General features: G+C 43.7%; 1 protein-coding gene across 1 annotated transcript in view; it reads right to left on the bottom strand.

Annotated features, from left to right (window-relative positions):
- Positions 1-21,963, bottom strand: part of PSMD3 (proteasome 26S subunit, non-ATPase 3) — a 258,442-nt gene that overhangs the window by 101,557 nt on the left and 134,922 nt on the right. The window contains exons 5-7 of the mRNA XM_069634771.1: positions 21,772-21,962; positions 18,289-18,392; positions 936-1,050 (exon numbers count right to left, since the gene is read on the bottom strand). Of these exons, the coding sequence (XP_069490872.1) occupies positions 936-1,050; positions 18,289-18,392; positions 21,772-21,962 (410 nt within the window). The remainder of the gene's footprint in view (positions 1-935; positions 1,051-18,288; positions 18,393-21,771; position 21,963) is intronic.

The raw sequence follows: 21,963 nt of genomic DNA, 5'->3' as shown, positions 1-21,963 counted from the left end.
GCGCCAGACAGGAGGGCGGAAAGGAGGATAGGGTGCCTGCCACACCAGCATCCCTGAAGGAGAGATCATAGACGGAAAGTTGGAGAGAGGGTTTGACCCCCCCCCCTTCCCCACCCGCACCTAAAACACAAATTCCGGCCAACTAGCAGTGAAGAATGCATAGATCTCCAGTATCCTGACTAGACAGGAATTCTCAAAAGTGTGCTCATTTCTGCAAGAACATTCAATTCATAGGTTTTCTCACATACCAACCAGGCTCTTTCTCCCTATAAAGGAATTATGTTTTAAGACCACTAACCTGACAAGAACATATAGCCCCAGCAGAAGTAAACATTTCAAACTGCAAGCTACTAGCCAAGCACACAAATCATTCACTGCCTGGCATACCTACCAGTTCTCCACATGCACAGAGCATACAATTTCTTACCTGCCTAAAGTGAATGATCACTCTCAAATGGCTAGTTGTGAGTGCAGTTTGCAATGTAGGGCGATCAAAACACCCAAGGAACAAAACAGGTGGCGTAAAAAGCCCCCCTGGCCAAGGAGCCTTATGGGCTACCATGGGACCATATACTTTTAAAGGGACGCAGTGGAAAGGGCACTTCAGCTTCTGTGCACAAAAATAATCATAAGACAAGCTCAATATGATAGCAGACAAAGAATCAGAAGGTAGGCCTTTGTGATATGATTGTGGCTCATTAAGGGGCCCAATAACCGAGACCTACCCTTAGATTTTATCCATGAAACATTATACAATTTGTTACAGGTGTTCCAAAAAGTTAGAGCACATATTCTAGGTAAATCTAGAACCAATTCACCCTTAGGAGTGAATGTGCGATTTTTCATAAATAATGGGGCGAGGATGATCTCTGCCCTGGCAATTAAAATATTTGTGCAAGCAGCAGAGCAGGCCTTTGCAGCACGCACTCACTCACCCTGAGTTAGCAAAAAATATGGCATCAGAGAGCGCTTCAGGGAATGTTGTCTGAATTGAAGCCGATCTGGGATTTCACCCAACAGTAACTCCACAACGATGAGCAGTTTGTGAACCTACACAAAAAAGACGTTATTTTTAATTAACATTTATCATCAAGACGAGAGGAACCACAAGCATACATTGCCCACGCAAAATATGTGATGGACAGACAGCCGGAGGCAAAGGAACTAATCCACTCTCAAGGAGTCCCGTTAAAAAACAAACATCATTGCTTAAGTAACAAACATGCAACTATGGGCTCCAGCATTAAAGCAACTAAAAAGTTAAGATTATGCTAACAGGACAAGAGTCTCGAAAATGAGGAGTCCCATGCCATTATCACCTGAGGACACCCACTCTGGGGTGTACAGGAAATGACGAGTACAGTACACTGCGCTGACAGGCTAAAAGCCTCAGAGTCTTGATATTAAGCAAACATAGAATATTGATTTTTCAAAAGGGCCTGCTAAAATACACTGCCTTGTCACCACAGCAACTAGGAAGTAGACATTGTTTAGTAACAACAGACGCAACCCTGCACCATACCCGCTGGCAAAAGACTCTACCCAATAACATTCACAGGAGCTATCCCATAACTACTGCTAATAGAAGCAACCCTTAAACGACTCCAGATTTACCTTGCTAAGAAAAAAGAAAATATATGACCAATATTACTTACCAGTGATCGTCTTTCTGGAGTTTGACTCGACTTAGTCACGTACTTTGCATAGGCTGCCATTTAGTGTTTGGTGCAGAGTATTATATTATATTTTTCGGAATCGAAAAAAGGGGCATATCTGTAACACTATCCCTGCCCTATGTGTACGGGTACTGGTACCCATGATCCCTCACTCGTTGGGATGCTCAGATTGTTTTCTGACATGTGTAGAGTGAGGTCTCCCTTGTCCCTGTGCGAAAAACACCCTCAGCTCTCACGTGGGGAGGAGAGGCAGGTGCATGCAGGTTATATATTAAAAAAAAAAATCCAATCATCATGTTATTGATGATATTTTATTTGTATCATGCTCACAAACAAGTGTTTCAGAGCGCAACGGGGCAAGGGAAGGGAAACAAGGGAGAACAAAACAATGATCTTACTAGGCCCAGTGACATTGAGAACTTACAAGTGCAGGAGAGATGGAAGTGGGAAAGTTCAGGGGGGCAGGGGAGAAGTGGAAAGTGCTAAGGGATAAAAATAACAACTGGTAGTGCAGCCAGCAGGGTGGCAAGTGCAGGGTTAACATGCAGACAAGGGGTGTCTGATAAGTGCAGGTAAGGGGACTGTAGGGTTACAGATACAGACCCAAGTGCAGGGGTTGCCATGTGGCACTGCGGGTGTGTGGATGGGTCGGCGGGACCTGGGCCCGAAGTCAGAGGGTAGCCAGGTGCAGGGTACCGAAGCAGACAGATCAGGAGAGAGGAAGAGCGAAGGCAGAAGCAAAGAGGAAGGTCTTCCGGAACCAGAGATGGTTCTCCTCAAGTTTTAGAGCGGCAGGGAGGCTTTTCCAGAGGGAAGCCCCAGCCGAGGAAAGATCGGCCACCAACTTGTTGCTTGGTGAAGCGACTGACCCTGAGGGAGTTTGAGGTGGAGGAGCGAAGAGCACATGTGGGAAGGTATTTACGGAGGGAGAGTTGAAGGTATTTTGGACCAAGGCCCCAGAAAGCCTAGTGGACAAGGCAAAGGGTCTTGAATGTAATCCTTGCAGCCACTGGGAGCCAATGAAGAGATTTCAGGGATGAAGAGATACGATCCCAGGGCTTGAGGCCAAGGACAAGTCTTGCAGTCCTGTTCTGTATGAGTTGCAGAGGGCGGAGAGTAGAAGAAGGCCGATTTATAAAGAGGCTGTTGCAATAGTCAAGCCTAGAGAACTAGAGCTAAGTAGATAAACTCCAGAAAGACTATTACTGCAAAGTAATATTTGTCTTCTGGAGCTTGTGAATCTGCTTAGAATCACATGCTTTGCATAGATTAGCAAGTAGTATTCGAAGGAGGCGGGGGAGCTGAAGGACTATTAATGAACAAATGTCTTAAAATCGTCTGCCTCACTAGTGGATCTGTTTTGGACTGTGTGTCCACACAGTAGTGTCTTGTAAATGTGTGCACTGAGCTCCGACTTAATGCTTTACAAATGGCTTCCAGTGTAACATTGATTAGAAAAGCCAGGGTTACTCCTATACTACTTGTGCAATGTGCCCTTGGTGTGGAGAGTAGCGTTTTGTCAGCCATAGAGTAGCACATTTGTATGCATTTCAACATCCACCTTGCGATAGTTGCCTTGGTGACTGCTTGTCCTTCTCTTCCTATTTCACCGGACACAAAGAATTGTTGTTTTCCATTAGGTCTCTTGTACACGTGGATGCACCATGGACACCCTCACTAGGCACAACCTCCACTTAGCAGTAGCTGCACCATTGGCCTCATAACCACCCATGCCAATCATACGAAATGTGTGTATGTAGAACAAACACAAAATGACGCACAAGTGTCTTGCAAGCCTATTGACATGTCTGCAAGATGATTGAAAGCATGTCATTTTACTCACAGTCAATGGATAGCGAAGAGGCCGAACCCTCCATTACTTCCACTCCATCCACCTCCACCCCTGAACAGGCCGGACACTTATGCAGCAGGATTAAGAGGAGGGGCAAGGCCACAACACACAACTGCTGTGGCACCTCTGGCAGAGACAGAGAAAAGCACCATCCCCATCTTGGTGCCCAGTGGTCCCTTCACCGGCCATGCAGGTGGCACGGCTGACAATGAAGCCGCCACAGCCACTCGGCAGCCTGCCCCTGTGGCATTTGTGGTGACCTGAAATGAGGAGTCAGTGAGGCTTGTTTGTTGCTACAAAATTCATGATGTGCAAAGCTAAGCTAAGCTACTGTCCTAGTCAAAACTCCTACTCTATGCCTGTCACTTAAATGCAAATCACTAAGTTAACGGAAGAGTTCTTATTCTAAACCAAGAGAATGACTCCATTCTCCTGGGTAAATGTCTCACAGTTTGTGTTTCGCAGAGTTCTACAAATATCATGGGTATAGGAGAAAGGCTCCCATCTCCTAGTTTACAACCAGCTTTTAGCACGCTTTTCTAAACTTGAACGTTGTCTTTTAACTTGTCCTCACTGGGATGAGTGAGAGGCTCTGCGAGTCCTTCTTCACTCTTCCATACCACAGTCTTATGGATCTGACCAGGGAGTTGCCTCACAAAATGATCTACTCTTGTTTAATGGATTTGCCTTCTCAAGTTTTCCTGGCCCCCTGCCGGACTTACTACTGTTCCCTGTTACATTCTCTCTGGGAACTATTCACCGTTTCGCCAGGTGTCGCGGGTTTGTTCTTTTCTCTTTCTTCTCTTCTTCGACCCATTTCACGTCCTGAGCACAGGTTTCGGACCAAACAGACCACCCGTTAGGTCACGCAGCACCACAGGTCCTCGTACTTTCCATGCAATCGCCTATGTGGCTCCGCAGTAGGCTAGTGTTTGCGGTCTCCGCGTAGTTCGGGGACCACACAGTCTACCCGCCACAAGTCAAGCCACCACCACATGGGCTCTCAACTTCAGGGTTGTCGACTACCAGCCGACAGACGAGGCGCTTTCCTGGCATCATTCCGTTCATTCTCGTCACTCCACACTGCTGATTCGATACAGCCTTTGAACGCTCGGTTTCCAACTCGCAGGCTATTTGGCAGCCTTCTAGCTCGCCGACTTCTCCTTTTCCTTTACTGTTTAGCTTTAGTAGCTGGGACTGCCCCAGAGTATCAGTTTGATTGACAAAAGCTGGTCAAACACTCATTCATGCAGAACGGTAGCGTTCTTAGGTTCTTCTTCGTCCCATTACTGATCATAGTGAGACTGTCTGACATACCAACACATCGACTCGGACTTTACCATAGGTAAGGACGGGTTGGGTGGTGTTTTTGCCCTGTGGGGCTGGGAGATAATGGGGCCTTGTCCCAGATGCACATCTTGGTCCCCAGGAGCGAAGTCCCTCCCCATGAGATCCTCCTGTATGTTAAGACTCCTAGGGGGACTTTCGGTTAGCGGTTTCACCTCGCTAGCCTCATGGAAAGGGGCTGCCTTCTGGGCAGAAGGGACGCCATCTGGAGGATCGTCACACAATCCACACAGCTACATTCCCCACTACGGCACCCATACATCAGGGCACCAGCACACCCTCCTCATTTCGGGTAGTGCACCAACACCATTGTGGCACTGGGAGCAACCACATGACTGACGAAGAAAAACAACACAGGCTTCTGCTCTCCGTGCTTCAGCCCCAACCATCCTCACAGCCCACCACCTCTGCCCGTACACAATATGGTAGCCATTTGGGCACACCTAAATGACAGAGCAGCGCTAGGCATCACTGGAGACACTGGCGGGCCAGCAGGTGCAGCTTATGCAGACCATGAGGCACTGCCTGCAAGGGTCGTGCTGCAGGATTTCCTGTTCCCTCTGCCAGGCCACTGCTGCCATCACCACGGTCAGGCAGAGGATGAGGGAACATACTGAGGGTATGTAACCTTTACAGAGTCCCTAAATTCCTGCATTATGCGGACTATGCAGCATCACCAGGGACAGGGATCTGAGCCCTCACCCTCTGTCACCCCCACAGAGGGATCACAGCCCAGAACCCCAAGGCGCTGCTCACAGCACCAACTAACACCTATGGCGCTGGAGCGGGCTATCAAGGCCAAGAGACACCAGAAGGGACTGCCATGACATACATTTTGTTTGACATGGCAAGGGAGATGTTGTAGGAATGGCGTTTTAGGGATTTTTTTGGGGGCGGTGAGGTATTTTGGGGTGGTGTTTTGGGGATGGTGTTTTCGGGAGGGTTTTTGAGGGAGGGGAAGTTGTTGGGATTTTTTTTGACATTTGTTCATTAAATAGTTGTTACCTTAAAGCAATGCTAGGGCATTCCTTATCGTGTGCAAGTGTTTAAATCATAATGTGACTGAATACAGAGGCAAGTGCTTATCAGTTGGCTTAAAAAAGGAAATTGTTTATCAGTTCTTGCCGAACTAGACGTCCATACCTATCCTCTTCCCATTCACTGCGTGGTAGCATAGCACCGCAGGTAGTGAGTCCTCCTTTTCTGGGAGTAGCATGTCCTCATCAAGGGGCAGGGGAACATTCCGCCTGAGCCAAATGTTTTACAGCATGGCACAGGCAAGAACAGTTTGTCAGGCTTTCTTTGGCTTGTACATTAAGGCCTCCCCCAGAATGGTGTAGGCACTGGAAACAAGCCTTTAACAGGCCAAAGGTCTGCTCTATGCAGAGCCTGGTCCACAGGTGTGCCTTGTTGTAAGCCACCTCCTGTGGCGTCTGTGGATTCAGCACAAGTGTCATCAGCCATGGTATCTGCTGGTATCCAGAGTCACCAGCAAGGGTAAAGGCCATAGGTGTGCACCACAGAGCATTGTGGATGTTTTGTCCTTTACAACAGCATTATGATAGACAGTCCGTGCATGCATTTCACAAATATTGTCACACAATATGATTTACCACAACAGTACTTGAATGTGGAGTCATTCACTCGGGGGAACATTTGCTCTGTCGTGTAACATCATACACACAGCTCACAAGCAGCACTTATCACTTTCAGGGTCTGTGATGGACACGGTAGCAGGGGTCAAAATTGGAATTTGAGAACTAGCAGCAAAAAGAAGATCCTGGGTATCCGACATAACGAGTTAGACAGGAGCTACCACTGGGGAACCAAGAGCTAGTACAGAGTGCACAGCAAATCTGAGAGCAAGTGAGAGCGTGAGAGCATGTGCGCGTGTGTGTTTTGCTAGCCTGTTCGGCCAATATGCATTGGCAATTTACTGCCGCATTGTCATTCATTGTATTGTGGGTTGTAGGCTGTGATGTGCGGTAGCAGATTATGCATGTAGAGTGCCCTGAGAGGGTATGCATTATTCAGTTGTGGTAACCCACTCTCCGCCCCCTCAATAGGCATTCACGTATTCTGCGAGAATTGTCTGTGTGATGTCACTTGTACTCACCCAATATCCACGTCCATTGCCCTCTATGCAGCTTTGTGTATCCAGGCAGTGTGCTGTTCTGCAGCATCATGGGTGGAACCAGGGAAGCGGGCACAGCAGTGTTTTATGAGGAGGTCAGGGTCGCCGGTGAGCTGGACATTGAGGGAGTGATCCTGCTTCTGGTTGTGGTATACCTCTTCAGATGCCTGGCCGGCCACCAACACATGGGTGCAGTCTAGAGCAGCTATAGTCCAGAGCAGCTATCACTTTGGGCATGTGTGCTGCTTCATAGAAACGTGCCTTCATGGTGTTCTCCTGTGCCAGGCTGATGGGCAGGGAGATTTGCAGTGAGACATATTGCAGGAGTACTTCCAGCACCTGCACGAGCACATATGAATATGTGGACTTGGACATGCCGTGCGACATGCTCACAGTGTGCTGGTATGTGCCCGTTGCCAAGAAAGCTTCAGCAGCAGTGGTAAGGCTGTACAGATGTTGATCCTGCTCTCCATGTCACCCACAATCTGGGTGACCAGCTCAGCGATGGTCTTCCTGTTCCACCGGTACAGGGTGATTAGCTAGTTGTCAGTCAAGGTCCAGGGTGAGGGCATGACCCAGGGTATAGGCGCTCACCTTACATGGAGTCTCCTCCTCTGCGCTCTATTCCCTGGTGTTGCTCTTCAAGCCTCTGCAGCTGAATGATGCACGTCATGTTCACAAGAGCTAGTTGCAACATGATCGTGTTAGAAAGTACATTTATGGAAGGTGTGGGCCTTATGTACCCTATCTGAGTGGATTGGGTGCACCTGTGGCTTCATTTCCATCACCTGTATGCATTTATCTCCACCTTAGGGGAGGTAAATGCACTGTAATGTTGGCGGTATTACAGCCCAATTTCAATGGTATTACCACCATATTCCAACTATTAATATGGCGCTAATCACATTTTTTGTGATTTCTGCAGTAATTCCGCCAGAGGCATTACTGTTGAGGGCAGCCCTCCACAAATACGGTGCACATCGGACCTTTTTACGCACAGAAATCTTGTCAATATGGCCCTTTTAATTCTTCTTTGCGTTCCACTTACGCAGGCTATGTATGGCAACACCCCCATTAATCAAGGTGTTTACTGCTGACTGCCTGGCCAGCAGCAGCTTGGCAATCCACACTTTACTTTAACAATCCGCACAGTTCCTTGAAAGCAGCAACTGCAGTGAGTCATGCTGCCTCCAAACTCGTGTCCAGGTTTGTGGTCCCTGAATGGGGAAATACCAGGCCCTCCAAAGTCGGAATGGCCTGGTATTTCCCCATTCAGGGAACTCAGACCCGGACCCGGACCTTCCCCCATTCCCATTTGAGCCGCATAGGGCTCAATGGGAATGGGGAGCATGTTAACAATGGGCCCGTTAATGACGGGCCCGTTAACATGCTCGTCCCCTCGCGGGACCAGACGTTCAGAGCATGTCCCGCAAGGGAACCTTGTAATAGGGCGGAATGGGTTTAACGGCGTCGGCACCATTACCGGCGCCGTGAAACCCATTCCACCAGCCTCCTAATGAGGCCCATGGTCTGTTTATTTTTTAACATTCTCCTCCGATAGGAATTCTATCAATATAATACTCTGAGTAATATAGAAGACAGATTTTTTGTGGCACTTTGAAGTGAATTTGTGTTTTTCACTTTTCAAATTTCACTTTGTTCAGTTGATTGCATTTTCTAGTTTATAGTGCTATTAAAGCATTTTGAATCCTAAATATGCTTTTCACAAGGCTTTAGGACACCTGCAGTATTGTGTTAAATTAAAATTGAGTCTTAAACAAGGGCTGCATTTCTGTTTCATTTCCCTTTGTATTAATCAGCTTTCATAGAGGTTACGCAGTTGCATCAGCATGGGCATTTTATACGCCTCCTGACATTTGTGAGAAGGAAAAGCTTTTGGTGTTAAATATGTAGATGTGTTTTTTAGTCTAAGATTGCATGCACATGCATGAAACGGCACTGTACATAGTGTGTTCCTAGAGAGCAAGGAAAAGCTAGGCATGTGGTCTAAATAACTCCCTTTCTGACCACCCACCACAAGCAGGTTTAATGCATACAGATAGAAACAGTGCTGTATATATTTTCAGTGGGACCGATTGTACCGTTACCTCTCGACAGGACTATATATTCAGGCAAAGTAGTCTAATTTATGGGCAGACCTGCTATAAGCATGTCATGGCACAATGCCAATTATTCACAGCAGGGCTGATTGCATCATGTCCACATTTCTTAGCAGGACTGCTATGTTTCGGGGCAGTAACTTCATTTCTTAACACAGCTGCTGTAATGACACAGCACCACCATGAGTTGGCATTTTCTGCAGAGAGCTAATTGTACTGAGCAATAACAGTGTCTGAGCTCTTCCCACCATCATCCTGAGCTGGTGTGATGCACACTGGAGGATAGTGAGAGAAGATGGCATTGCGGTCATATTCTTCAATCCTTCCTAATCGGTCTTGTGCTTTTCAAGACTTCTGCTTCTCTCATGTCCGATTACTGAGTCCCACATCTAAAAATCCAGCACATTTCAAAGCCTCATAATGAATCTCCTGACTCATGAAGGATAGTCCAAACAGGCTTAGAGCTTTTAACAAGCCAATTATGTCAGGTAAACCTCATGGAATGCCAGTGCCCTAGCCCTAGGTGCCTTTCAGAGTCAACAGCCTGTTGGGAAAGGTAGCTCAGTGGGGCAATAACCCTGCTACAGAGAACATTGTGTAACCTGTTAGTTCAAATCCTGTTGATAGGCGAGTTAATGCGGTTGCATCAGAGGTATGTGTTCAAAATGCAGGTAACATTCAATTGTAACAGAACTGACTTAGCTTTCGACTTATGAAAAGGACTACTAAAGGTTTAGTGATTACACACACACACACACACACACACACACTAGTAATGTCTCATAACACTCCTCATCAGGGCTACTGTACCTATAATGGGTCAGAACACACACCCTTCATCCGGACCGCTATACCTGTGATGGCTCAGAACCCACATCTTTTTAGGGATTCTGTACCTGTAATGGCTCAGAATAAGCACATCCCATAAGGGCTGCTATACCTGTAATGACATACAGTACCGGTAAAGTATCTGCATCATTCAAGCAAGTGCTGCATCTGGTGAGACGAGTGTCTAACTCTATAATTCCCAGCCTAATGGCCAAAAGGTGGTTTTCACACATCTAAAAGGAGTACCCAATAGTAAAGCTGCACTAGATGTGTAAACAGCAAAGGCATTTTCAGATTTTCAAATCTTAATTGGTGCCATGTCAAAAGACAAACAGGAAAAAAAAGGAGTGGAAGTAAATACATTTATTGAATATAGTTGAATTTAATCAACTTTTTTCAATCAATACAATTTTATCAATCATTCAATTTTACAAGAGAAAATTAGAAAAAGATAAGACAATTTTTACATATACAATTTTAAGTTAATTTAAAGTGCATCTGTGCAGGTCAATAAAATGCCATTCATTCCATTTTCAAAGCGGTCAAAAAATTAATGGTGGCTAGACTAATACTCATTGATTTAGAGGCGGCCAATGCTATCCAGCGGTGTTCAGGGTTCATCTGTGCAAAATACGCAAGATGTTTTGAAAAATGAATCCTCCTTAAATTTGTAAGTGCCGGACAGTCAATAATTACATGGTTCAGCGTCTCAACAAGACTATTATCATTACAAAAATGACACCATCTCTCATCAAAAGGTATCAGTTTCCTTCTGGCTTTAATCTCGCGGGTAGGCCAGATATTAAATCGGAAACGTAATATGGCATATCGATGCAGCTGATGGTGCTAGATTTAAGTAGGAAGCCATTTCTCTATAGCATTTAGGACTGAATACTGAGGCATCAAAGTCCTTATATTGGAGACATCTATCCCTCGTATCAATCCAATCCATCAGATACATTTTTTTTTTTGCCCGGTCTGGATTAAATAGGAGGGTCTCAAGAGAAATATCAGCATGAAGCATGACAGAAAAGATGTTATTTAACCACTGTCTCGGAAAGCTTTCAGAGGTTTTAAGTAAGTAGCTGGTAACTATAGCTAATGTGGTATTGTTGCTTGAAGACATCAAACATTTTCGTAACAAGGCACATAGACGCCAGTTATACATTGCAGTTAATGAGATTAACCCAAGTTCGCAGCGAATAAGCACTCCTGGAATACATTGTGGTAAGTGTAAAATAGCATGCCAAAATTTTGTTTCTAATGAATTCAGAAAAGTCATTGAAATTGTACAATATGTCTCAAGACCATATAATAATGTAGCAACAACTTTCTGACTCCAGTAAATAATAGCAGGTTTTAATGTAAATTTTCCATACTTGTAAAGAACTATTCTGGTTTGGTATATGGCACTAGATAGCTTTTGTTCAATTTTACATAGTTGCGAATGGTCGGAGGGACGGCCATCAAAAATGAGACCCAAATAAATGTAATTTGGAACCATTTGTAAAGCAATATTTTCTATTCGCCAGATCATTCTCTTTCTTCGCATGCCCGTTGGTACATATGTAACAATTTGGGTCTTGGTACTATTAACAACTAATTCATTGTCTCGAAAATATGAACATAGTGAATTTAACAAATTATTTAATCCACTTGGGGTCTTTGATACCAAAACAAGATCGTCTGCGTACCATAAAGCATTAATCTTTACACCATTTAATTTTGGAGCATCAGCTACGAGCTTGGGGAAAATCCATTGCACATCATTAATGAAGACGTTAAACAATGCTGATGCCAAAATGCATCCTTGTTTTAAGCCTCTATTTGTAACAACAGCTCTGGAAAGTAGCCCTTCCATATTTAATCTTATGAATACCTTTGTCTGGGAGTGAAGCAAAAAAATTATATCAATCAAGGTTAGAGGACAATCAGCATGAATTAGTTTAGCCATAAATTTTGGTCTGGAAACAGAATCAAATGCGGAGTGCAAGTCCACAAATGCAAAATAAAGTGGAAATCTCTTAGTTTGGGCTTGAAGTCTGATGGCATTCAAGGTGGTAAGATTTACCAGTCCTCAAACCCGCGACAAACCTGGTTTGGGCAGGATCACGGAGTACAGCATTGTCTGTCCATTCATTGAATTCCCTTAAAACCATCCTTGAAAAGATTTTCCCTGGAGCATCTAGCAATGCTATCGGCCGATAGCTTTTGGGGTCCTTACGGTCACCCTTTTTATATATTGGTACAATTATAGATGAACGCCATGAATTAGGAATGTTTTTGTTTTGTATGATGTATTAAAAAGGTATTATTTAGAATATTTGCCCACTCATTTACATTTTGTTTAAACATGTAATTCGAAAGGCCATCTGGGCCTGCTGCCCTTGAGGAGGATGATTTTTTAATGAAGTCCTCAACTATTGCTACAGAGCACTTCAAACGCCACCTTCCAGCCATGCTCGTATTGTGAGTGTAATTGCACATTTTACTGTCAGCATACAGTTTAGTAAAATGATTAATCCATTGTGCTTCTGTCACAGCATTAATTTGAGAACTCATTTGAGAACCAGCCTTACAAATGTTTAGTAATTTCCATACCTGGGCAGAATTTTTTTTGTAACACGCTGTCAAAAATTTCTCACTATCACTTTGGAAAAAGAGCAGCCTTCCTTGATTGAACCCAATTACGATAATGACAGTTAGCTGATTTAATAGCTTTTATTTGATCAGCCATGGGTAGTTTACGGAGGCTTCTAATCTCTTTTCTATGTGCGCCTTTTTGCGGGCATGAAGTGCTAAGTCAAATTCATGGGTGTGAATCACAGAGGTCTTATGTTTCAGCAAGTGAATATTCTTAAAAGTATTTAAGACATCAACATATGATTCAACATTGCTCGTTCCGTGGCTGTTCAAAATAGTAGTGTTTAAGGCTGATAGTTTATCATAGGACCAGCTAAAACGATTTCTACCATTGTTGACCACAAGAGTTTGTCTATACCATTGTTTGGTGGTCGGCACAATTTGATTTTCAATGGACCAACCGAGGGATAATAAATGATGGTCACTTTGTACCGGTTTAACAACTGCAAATTTAGTAGTATTCATAAAAATATTACTCAAAAAAATATAATCAATAGTGGATTTGGAATTTCCTCTCTCCCAAGTGTTCATTGGAGGAATATCGCCAATAATAGCACCATTCGCCATCCTTAGATTAAGGTCATTCATAAATAACAACCATCTCTGACTATTAGAATTTGTACTCTTTTTGTTAGTTTCAAGGCATGAGAGATTCAAATCACCCATTACCAAGATTCCAGAGATCTCTGTCTCTAGCAATTATTTCAAAAAGACTCGACAGAGTATTGTAGAATATTTCTTCAAGAATACCCACTGGATTTCGATAAAGATTAATCAGGGCGTATATTTCAGAGCCAATGGTGATTCGGACTAACTGAATAAACTTATTTGGAGATTTCCATGCCGAGATTCCAAATCCTCCTACTAGATTTCACTGCCACTAGCAGACCAGAAGTTGGTCTTCCTTTACCAGAGAATTCCGCAGGTAGTAGGACCAGATCATGGTCGTCCCATTTGGGAGCATGTAACATCCATGTTTCCTGCAAAACTACGATATCAGTTATTCAAATGATCATTTTTGGTCCACTGGAGATGAGAAGAACCTCACGTATTCCAACTGTCAAGTGAAATTTCAATACTTATGACTCTCGTTCGTGGTTATGAATGAGTGTTATGCATTGGTAATGATATTGAGTTGTGGCTGGTTTCATTGATACAAAAATGACTGACACAAACTGGCTCTACTGCAGGAGTTGTAAGTATCTCTACATTATCAGGCTTAAGATGGTTCTGTCGGGCCGGATCTTGAGCCAATAAAAACCCCATATCAAAGAGTTCCATTCTTGCATTCCAGAATAGATTACGTACTACTCCTGATTTAACCCATAAACGAACAATAGACAGATTCCTATCACAAAGAAATTCAATTTGATCTATATCACTCGAAGCAATTGCTTCCAATCCTTCAACATCACCAAAAATATTTAGCACACTAGCACGACATAGATCGTATTTAGGGAAATCACCATCACGGCATTTCAAAATCAAAGTATGATAAGTTTTAAATCTCGGAGCATTAGAATCTCTTTTGTCACCCACATGAACGTTTGACACTGTTTTCTGAGTGTCAGTGTTTTTGGAAGTTTGAATGGCCCTAGGCCCAGAGCAGCCACCAACTATAGAGGCTGTGGAAGACTTAGGGTTTGTCATTTTTGCATCTTTAAATGGGATATTAGTCTGTTTGTTGCTAAAATGTACTGTTTTGGGTTGAAGGGACTGTGGATTGATGGGAGTTGATTCTGGCAACACCTCTGACAATCTATTCAAAAGATAGGAATCAACTGCAGCTTTGAGAATACTCAATCGATTGTCAGGGCCTTGTTGTGGTATAGCAGTTGAAGTGGAAGGTTTCTCAAAACCAACTACCATCACTCTTGAGTGTGTGTGTGTCATGGATTCTGCGGACTTTTGGAGCTGACCTGGTATATCTATATTTGAGTCGTGAGACACTAATTCAATAAGATCATCTAATGGCGTGTAACCCAAAGTCAAGTCTTCTTGTGTCACTGAATGATTAACTGGAATGGGGACAGATCTTAATGGCACAGGTACACTCGAGTGTGGAGTGACATTATTGGTAAAGGTTCTCAAGATGTCTCTATTGACGCTGGTATAAAGCAATCAGAATTTGTCTGATTCACTACAGAGACATTTTCTTGCTGTGCATTGGGCTTAGGTAAAGCATGTGTTTCTTAAAGAAACTTTATGTTGTGCCGTTTTCTTTTTATTGCTTAGTGTCGGTCGTTGAGATTTTTTTTTTGTGTAGTTCTATTGTCAGTTTTAGCACCCCACTGGGCTTGGGTGGTGTTTCTCTCAGGACAATCGACACTTATCCAAGAGTCATTTTTTCTTTTGGCAGTGATCTCTGCACTTTCTACAGGACGAATGATATGGGTAAATGCAGGCAAAACTGAGTCTGTCATGGTGGGTGGGTTGCGAAGAGACTCTAATGCTCCGAGTCTCTGTGCAATACTTGAGCCAACATGAGTTTGATCAGTTTGGTTGGACAAACAGAAGGTCTCTAAACTAGACAATCTTTGCATGATCCTTTCCAGTGTCAATGTATTAGGGACAAAGTGAGAGCTAACTTTCAAGTCATTTCCAATTAAATCTAGCTTAGAGTCAAGACTAGTGATCTTACAATCTAGGGACTCGTACAGTTTAAACAAACTAGATATAGTAGTGTTTATGGCTCCAGGGGTAATCTCCATGAGAGCAGGATTGGCCGAATGTTCACGAGGTTTGACATCTGCGCGGTGTTGGTTGTAAGAAGGATATATCCTCACCATGTCTTGTTGAGTCCATAGAGCCAGGTAGATTATAATCTGTCTGGACTGATGCTCTCGAGCTTTCTAATTCACGGCCATCTACATGGACTGATGTATCTAGTAACGGGACCTCCTCTGACACCACTTCTATTATTTCAACATTCTCTATACCCATTATCGAATCACTCAAAGCTATTTCAATACTAGATATTGCATTTTCAGACAAGGATTCCTCTATTACCACTGGGAAAGGTTGTGGACATTTTTTAATTTTTTGAGGGAACTGTGCAATAGTGAGCATAGTAGAATCAGAGATAGTAATCCCTAGTTTCGAAATATTGGAAGCACAAGATGACACTGCTACTTCCTGTGTCAAAACAATGGGTGTTTGAGAAATAATGAGTTCAGTAGGTTTAGATATTAAAGTCGAGTTATCACTATGATTAGAGACACTCGTAATCTTCTCGTAAAAATTACGGATGTCATGATTAGAAACCGGCGTTTTTTTGATTGGTGTTAAAGTTATGTTTTTTTTTAAGTTTGTGTAAGGCTTTTAGGCTTATCACAAGATTTGGGTACCAGATCGTTAATCGGAGTGTTCAAAGAATGATTTGTGAGTGCACCAGTTGGTGTTCTGCAAGAATTATTGTCAAACATAGTCTTGTCCATCACAGATGGCATTCCTGCGGTTAGAATATAGTTTCGGTCCCTTGGAGTCAGAATCAACTTAAGCAGGGAATGGAAAAGAAAAAGAAGCTTAACTCTTCAAAGTTAGAATGACATATAACTTAGTAACCTGTGATAAAAAGAACGTTCAACTTTATACCATTGGACACGTGAAATGTTGGTATCCGGAGTGGATCAAAGAGATTAAGCCTCCACAGCCTCCAAACCGGTATAGTGGCACCAGCGCCTAACAGCCGCACAACAGCACAGCTAGCGGCCTTGACCCCGCCGGGCTTAACGCCGCAAGGGTGGCTGGCAGTGCACTTTAACACTGAGGCAAGTCACGTGATGGGTAACGTGCCGAGTGGAAGGCCCGCCTCCAACAAACAGCGTTCACTCCCCTGCAAGAGCCCCTTGTCAGCTCGCAAGGCAGGATTGGACAGGTGAGCAAAAACGAATGTTCTTCTCCACAGAAAGCACTTTTAAAATGATAAAACACACCAACTCTGAACCTAAGCAATACAGGAGAACAAAGTTGTGGCAGGCTGGGGTGGAACAGAGAACATACTAGACAATTCAAAACAGGAATTCAAGCAACAGGAAGAGAGACCCACGAGCTACATGATATGGCAACAAAGAAAGTGAGAAGGGAAAAAAGGTAAATAATAGGATACACAATAGGAGTGAGGGACAGAAGCAGAGCAAAAGACATTTCGAGACAGTAAAATACGAAAACAGCAGGCGGGGAGTGCGGTTAACAGACTAAAGAAAGGCAGACCGATAACATAAGAGTCCGTGCAAGAAAGATCATCAAAAGGAGCAGCAACCACAACAGAGAATATAAAAAAAAACAGATATAGCCAGAGTAATGACATGAGAGAGGAAGAGACGTTATATCAACTGATACAGCACAATGTATGAGGGGAAGCAGCAATAATAGAATGCAGAGATGGGTAAGAGTGACAGAGCAACAGACTGCAAAATCTGGCATAGCAACACTTTGGGTGAGAGGCAGAGCATCAGAAAGTTGGGGAAACCAAGTAGCAAAAGGAAGGAGAGATGAGCAAAAACATGAAGTGGCTGTCAAGCAGTTAGTGTGAGGCAGCAACAGTATGCCTGAGAGGCAGAGAAGTGATGCTGGTACAGTGAGGGACTTGATTTGGTATTAGGTCAAAAGACCTTTTTTTTAAAAAACTGAACAAAAATAAGATCGATTTAGAAAGACCGCTCTGTGACCACACAGAACAGTCTTTCTAAATTGAACTATCATGGCCCTGCTGCACAAGAGTGCGCGTAGGGGCAGAGAGGGGCTGACAGGCTCTGTGAGCCCCAACTGAGACGTTGCAGGAGTGAGAAGTGAGTTTTTGTCTGTGTGCCTAAGTGGGGGAGGATGCGTGTGTTGAGGCAGGAAGGGGGTGGTGGGATAGTGGGCACAGAGGGTGGGGGAGATAAACCCCACGATTAACGAGAGACTCAGCAGGGGAGGGTGGGGAGGAACGGGGCAGTATGTAATATTTCCGCATTTTAAAGCCAACCCAAAAATTGCCACAAGAAAAATCGGTCTTTTTTGTGTGCGGGCTTTAAAATGCGGAAATATGGCATAGAACCCTTGATTTGCGATCTAACTAGCTGGCATCTATAGAAGTTCGTAACAGAGTTTTGGTGTTCACTTATAATGAAGATGAAGCTGGGTAGTAGCCAGCTTCAAGTTCTTTGTCACTAATGTCTTTGAACAGTTTTAATTTTACACACAAATTGGATAGTTGTCAGACACCTTTTACTCTCTTGCGAAGGAGGAAACTCATAATTACTCTCTTGAAATTGGATTTATTCACTTACTCTACAAATTGAGAGTAAAATACTCTCACGTCAAAACCCTATCTGAAGCATTGGTTGACAGCATTACCGCTGATGGTATTACTGCTGCCTCCTAATTTGGTGGTAAGGTAAAAGTGGTGGTAATTCTGTTACCGTCACTTTTACCATTTAGAGCCAGACTTATGAGGCCAATAGTCTCTCAGTACTGACAGTTTTAAAGGACTAGTCAGTTTCCCCCATAAGAATGAGCAAAACAGTCAAGGCAATACAGGCTTTAGTTACCTCCAAAAAAGTCAGGACAGGGTTTAAAACAAGCAAAAATGGTGTTGCATACAAGTCTATGGGAGGAAAGGAGCAAAAAGAAAATCTTTCTAACAATGACACATGAAAGCAGGACTGGGCAGAATATTTGAATATTTTAGCAAGCTTTACTCACTGTTTGCTTGAAGCCCACAGCGGTATGCTGAGGTGCCTTCCTCAGAGCATTCGTCAGGGTCCTCCTCGCTTCAGAGTACTCAAGCTGAATGGCTTTAATGCGACCTGGAAAATAATGGTTTGAATGCAGTAGGTATAACATATGGGCAGTCATGTCTTCTATAATAGGACCTTAAAATTGCAGAAATATCTCTATACTCATTCAGGAACAGTGTAATGTCCATGCTACAGGGCTAGTGTCTTTCAGAATGAATAGGACCATGTTCAATTGAGACAGGTCTTTAAGACTGGCTAATCAGCTTTTCTACTCTGCCAGTCCTCCCGGTAGTGGGGCCATACAACAGAGGTTTTGTGCAGAGAGCAGTGCATAGTGTGACTGCAAATATAGGGTATGTGGGGCAATGGATAAAGGGAAGAGGATTAGTGTTTTCTGCAAAGGGGATCTCTTCTCAATTTCACAAATGTTAGCCTTCCCCCCCTCTGCTAGGTAAGATTTTCATAGTAATGATAAAACTTCCTGACCTGTGTCAACCCCAGAACTTTTTGATTTTACTGGTGGATTGTTTGTCCTTATACTTCTGTGAGTGGGAAGCTTTTCCCACACTCAGAATCTTTGACTCTTTTTCTGGGTGTCATTTTTAAGGCTCTCCAGTGTCAAAAGTTATCCTCTTTGACATTGTTTTGGCTATAAGGGCCTATTGTTGCTGGGTTGCCCTAGGGGCTCCCCTTTTAACTTTCTCTGGCTAACCTTGTGAGAACTACAGTTCCCAAGGGTAGAAAGGATCTTTGGATAACTTTTACATTTTATTTGGTGAAACCATCGCACCCAACCTTATGTGGAGTGCTGGGGAGATACCGAGTATCCCCTTTCACACTAAACCTGTAACAATTCTGTTACAGGGACAAGCTTACCTTTAATTGCTGGTGGCAGTAATACCTTTTATTAATTTGTTGCACCTTTACCATGGAATGTGTGCTTAGCCCCAGTAAAGACACCCATGGGTGCTCATTTTACCAAAATGCTCCCGTCTTGTTTTTTCACCATTTTAGTGTTACTTGTCTTTTATTGTTCCTGCCCCCGACATCACTGTCTGAAAGCAGGAAGCGAGGGAGGAGTCCAAAAACTCTGCAGCCCTTTGTCTTCCAGCCTGAGTGCAAGATTCCAGCTCAAACTGGAAGGCTGGCTATCCTGAAAGGATAACAAACCCTGCCCGGTGTTTGAATGTTGCAAGGCTGTTTGATTGGCTGGGTTTCTGCATAAGAGTCCGATCCTGGAAGCTGAAGAGGTAGTCGAGCACTGGACCTAAAACCGAAGAGGAAGATGAAGAATTCATGGCAGAAACGATTTCCAGCGACCTAGAAGCCTGCTCTGTAACCGGAGCCTGCTGTAGTCCTTCCTTCCAATCGACCTGAGGACTCTGGAAACAATGAGCCCAACCCAGAGCCTGGGAAGACCCACTCGAGTCAAGACCACCTGCATTTTGAGCCATCCGATGCAGTGCTGCGACCTTGCGGGTTGCAATGCCCCAAATGCCCTGGGAGCTCGAGCCATTGGGCAGTGCACGGTCTTCTGAATTCCGAATCTCGCTGAAACATCTTGGGCATCCTGCTGGATCACCAGAGAGACGATTCAAGTCTGAAAAGTCCTCTCTCCAAAGTGCTGGAACTTTGTAATGACAAGCATCCGACCAGCGATATTCCTGTCTTCTTCTGTGCTCCTGAAAATGCGCTAAACCCAGAGCCGCATCCAGCCACAAGGAAAACATTGCCTAGAGCCTTCCCCATTGATCCCTGCTGCAAAGTCCTTTCCAAGGTCCTGTTTTCAGTCATCACGACAAGGAATCCACCAACTGGGTTTTTGGCTGCAGATTCTGAAGTTCCCCTGCTGCAAAATATCTTCTTGGGTATTTTACCTACCTTAAGCCTTTGCGATTTCTGTGTAGCTTTGGGGTGTTTTCTGTGATTCAGAGGCCTCTTGTCCAGTTCACCCAGGCCCACTGCTGGAATCCTCCTAGGGTCTCTTCTTTGAAGCCCCTGGACCTAAAACTAACTCTAAACTAAAATACTCACCTGTTTGAACAGTCTTCCTTAGGAACTCTGACTTTTGCTACTTAAGAACGTATGCTGACACTGCCTGTTGGACACTCGATCCTAGTGACCCCCCTTCTGCCACGGAGAACACTCATGCTCCAAGAATAAGGGAAAGACTTTTAAAGGATTGGGCCTTTTGTCTAGAAAAGAGAATACCTGTTGAATAGTTACTGAGTTGGTTGGTAACTAACTCAGAGTGAACAGTTACAAAAGTTCTTACTTTGGATGTGTGTTGCACTATTCTGAAAAGTATAAATAAGGTTAAGTTACACACCTGTGAATTGGTTGCGTCTCTTTCCCAAAAGTAATGCTGTTGGTATCACTTATTCTTGTTAGGATAATCGTACGTGCGTCCCCCAACTGGGACTTGCTTCCCCTGACTTGCTGTTAACATGTCCAGAATAAGTCTGCGTTCGGTTTTACCTACCAAGAATAACTTTGAATCAAAGTGTAACTCTGGGTTTTGCTTTCCCTGGTCTGTTTTAGACAGACACAAAAAGAGTCTTAGGTTTACACATATGTTTAACTTGCTTATAGCTCCTTAGTCTGAACTGATAAGCAACTGTAATTGAATATTACACCCCAAACTCCAACTCCCCTAGAATAACTGTTATCCTGAACCAGAGTTATAGGTTTATACTGTTCCTAGTATCTTGTGTTTCACTAGGTCAGAAAAGTATACAGTCCAGTTGATAAGAGTATGATTTCTTGCTGAGCGTCACGGTACAACTGATAAGTAACTATTGATTTTGACTTCCCTAGAGCTCCTGTTGGTGTTCCAAATAAGGTCATATGCTTTGGTCTGTGTACCTTCAAGCATAGTGTTGTGTTTTTAGAATTGTCGTTATATGGAATGTGATAGTACTTATTTCCCCCACAATATTTATCTGGGCCTACTTGTATTTAAATAAACCATTTATTTTTACAATACAGTGTTTCAGTGTTTCTTTTGACGATTTGAATGACAAATTTCATTTGTACTGATTCTACAGTCCTCTCTCCCTCCTAAGATCAGCCTAGCTGCCCGGTCTACACTACCCTAAACTCAGGTGGTACAGCCTTATTCGAAGAGTGGAGTCTTGTACTGCCTCAGTTGAATGGTTTTAATAAACCCTTAGTTGGACTTCAGAAAAACTGTCCTAACACCCTCCAAGCCTCTTCTCAATCAAGTGGGATAGAACACGGGACTTAGTAGCAGGCAGATGACTTCTGTATGGTGGCATTATCAAGAAAGGTTTTGAAAAAAGCATAGATGAAAAAAAGGGGAAAAAAAGGGTCCTTCAAAAACACTACAAGTAAAATGATTTGGCTTTAAACAAAAGATATCCCCTTAGATAACCTAGACAGCATTCACTGGTCTATTATGAATAAGAGTCCATCTAAAACTACACACCTGTATAATATAGGTAACGAGCCCATTCGTTGTTGTTGGCAAGTTCAGGAAAGACCGACTTAGAAACTAGCTTTTCTGCCTGGTCGTACAGGTTGTAGTGAAGGTAGTTTCTCAGGAGCAGGTTCAGGAGAGTGGCTTGGCCATCAGCATCATGACGGAGGGTTGCTGTTCGCAAACGCGCATGCAAGAAAC

This window comes from Ambystoma mexicanum, chromosome 13 (genome assembly GCF_040938575.1).
Source record: "Ambystoma mexicanum isolate Mex_15411 chromosome 13, UKY_AmexF1_1, whole genome shotgun sequence".
Classification (NCBI taxonomy): Eukaryota; Metazoa; Chordata; class Amphibia; order Caudata; family Ambystomatidae; genus Ambystoma; species Ambystoma mexicanum.
The sequence above is the reverse complement of the archived record's forward strand: the minus strand, read 5'-3'. Positions and strand labels throughout refer to the sequence as shown.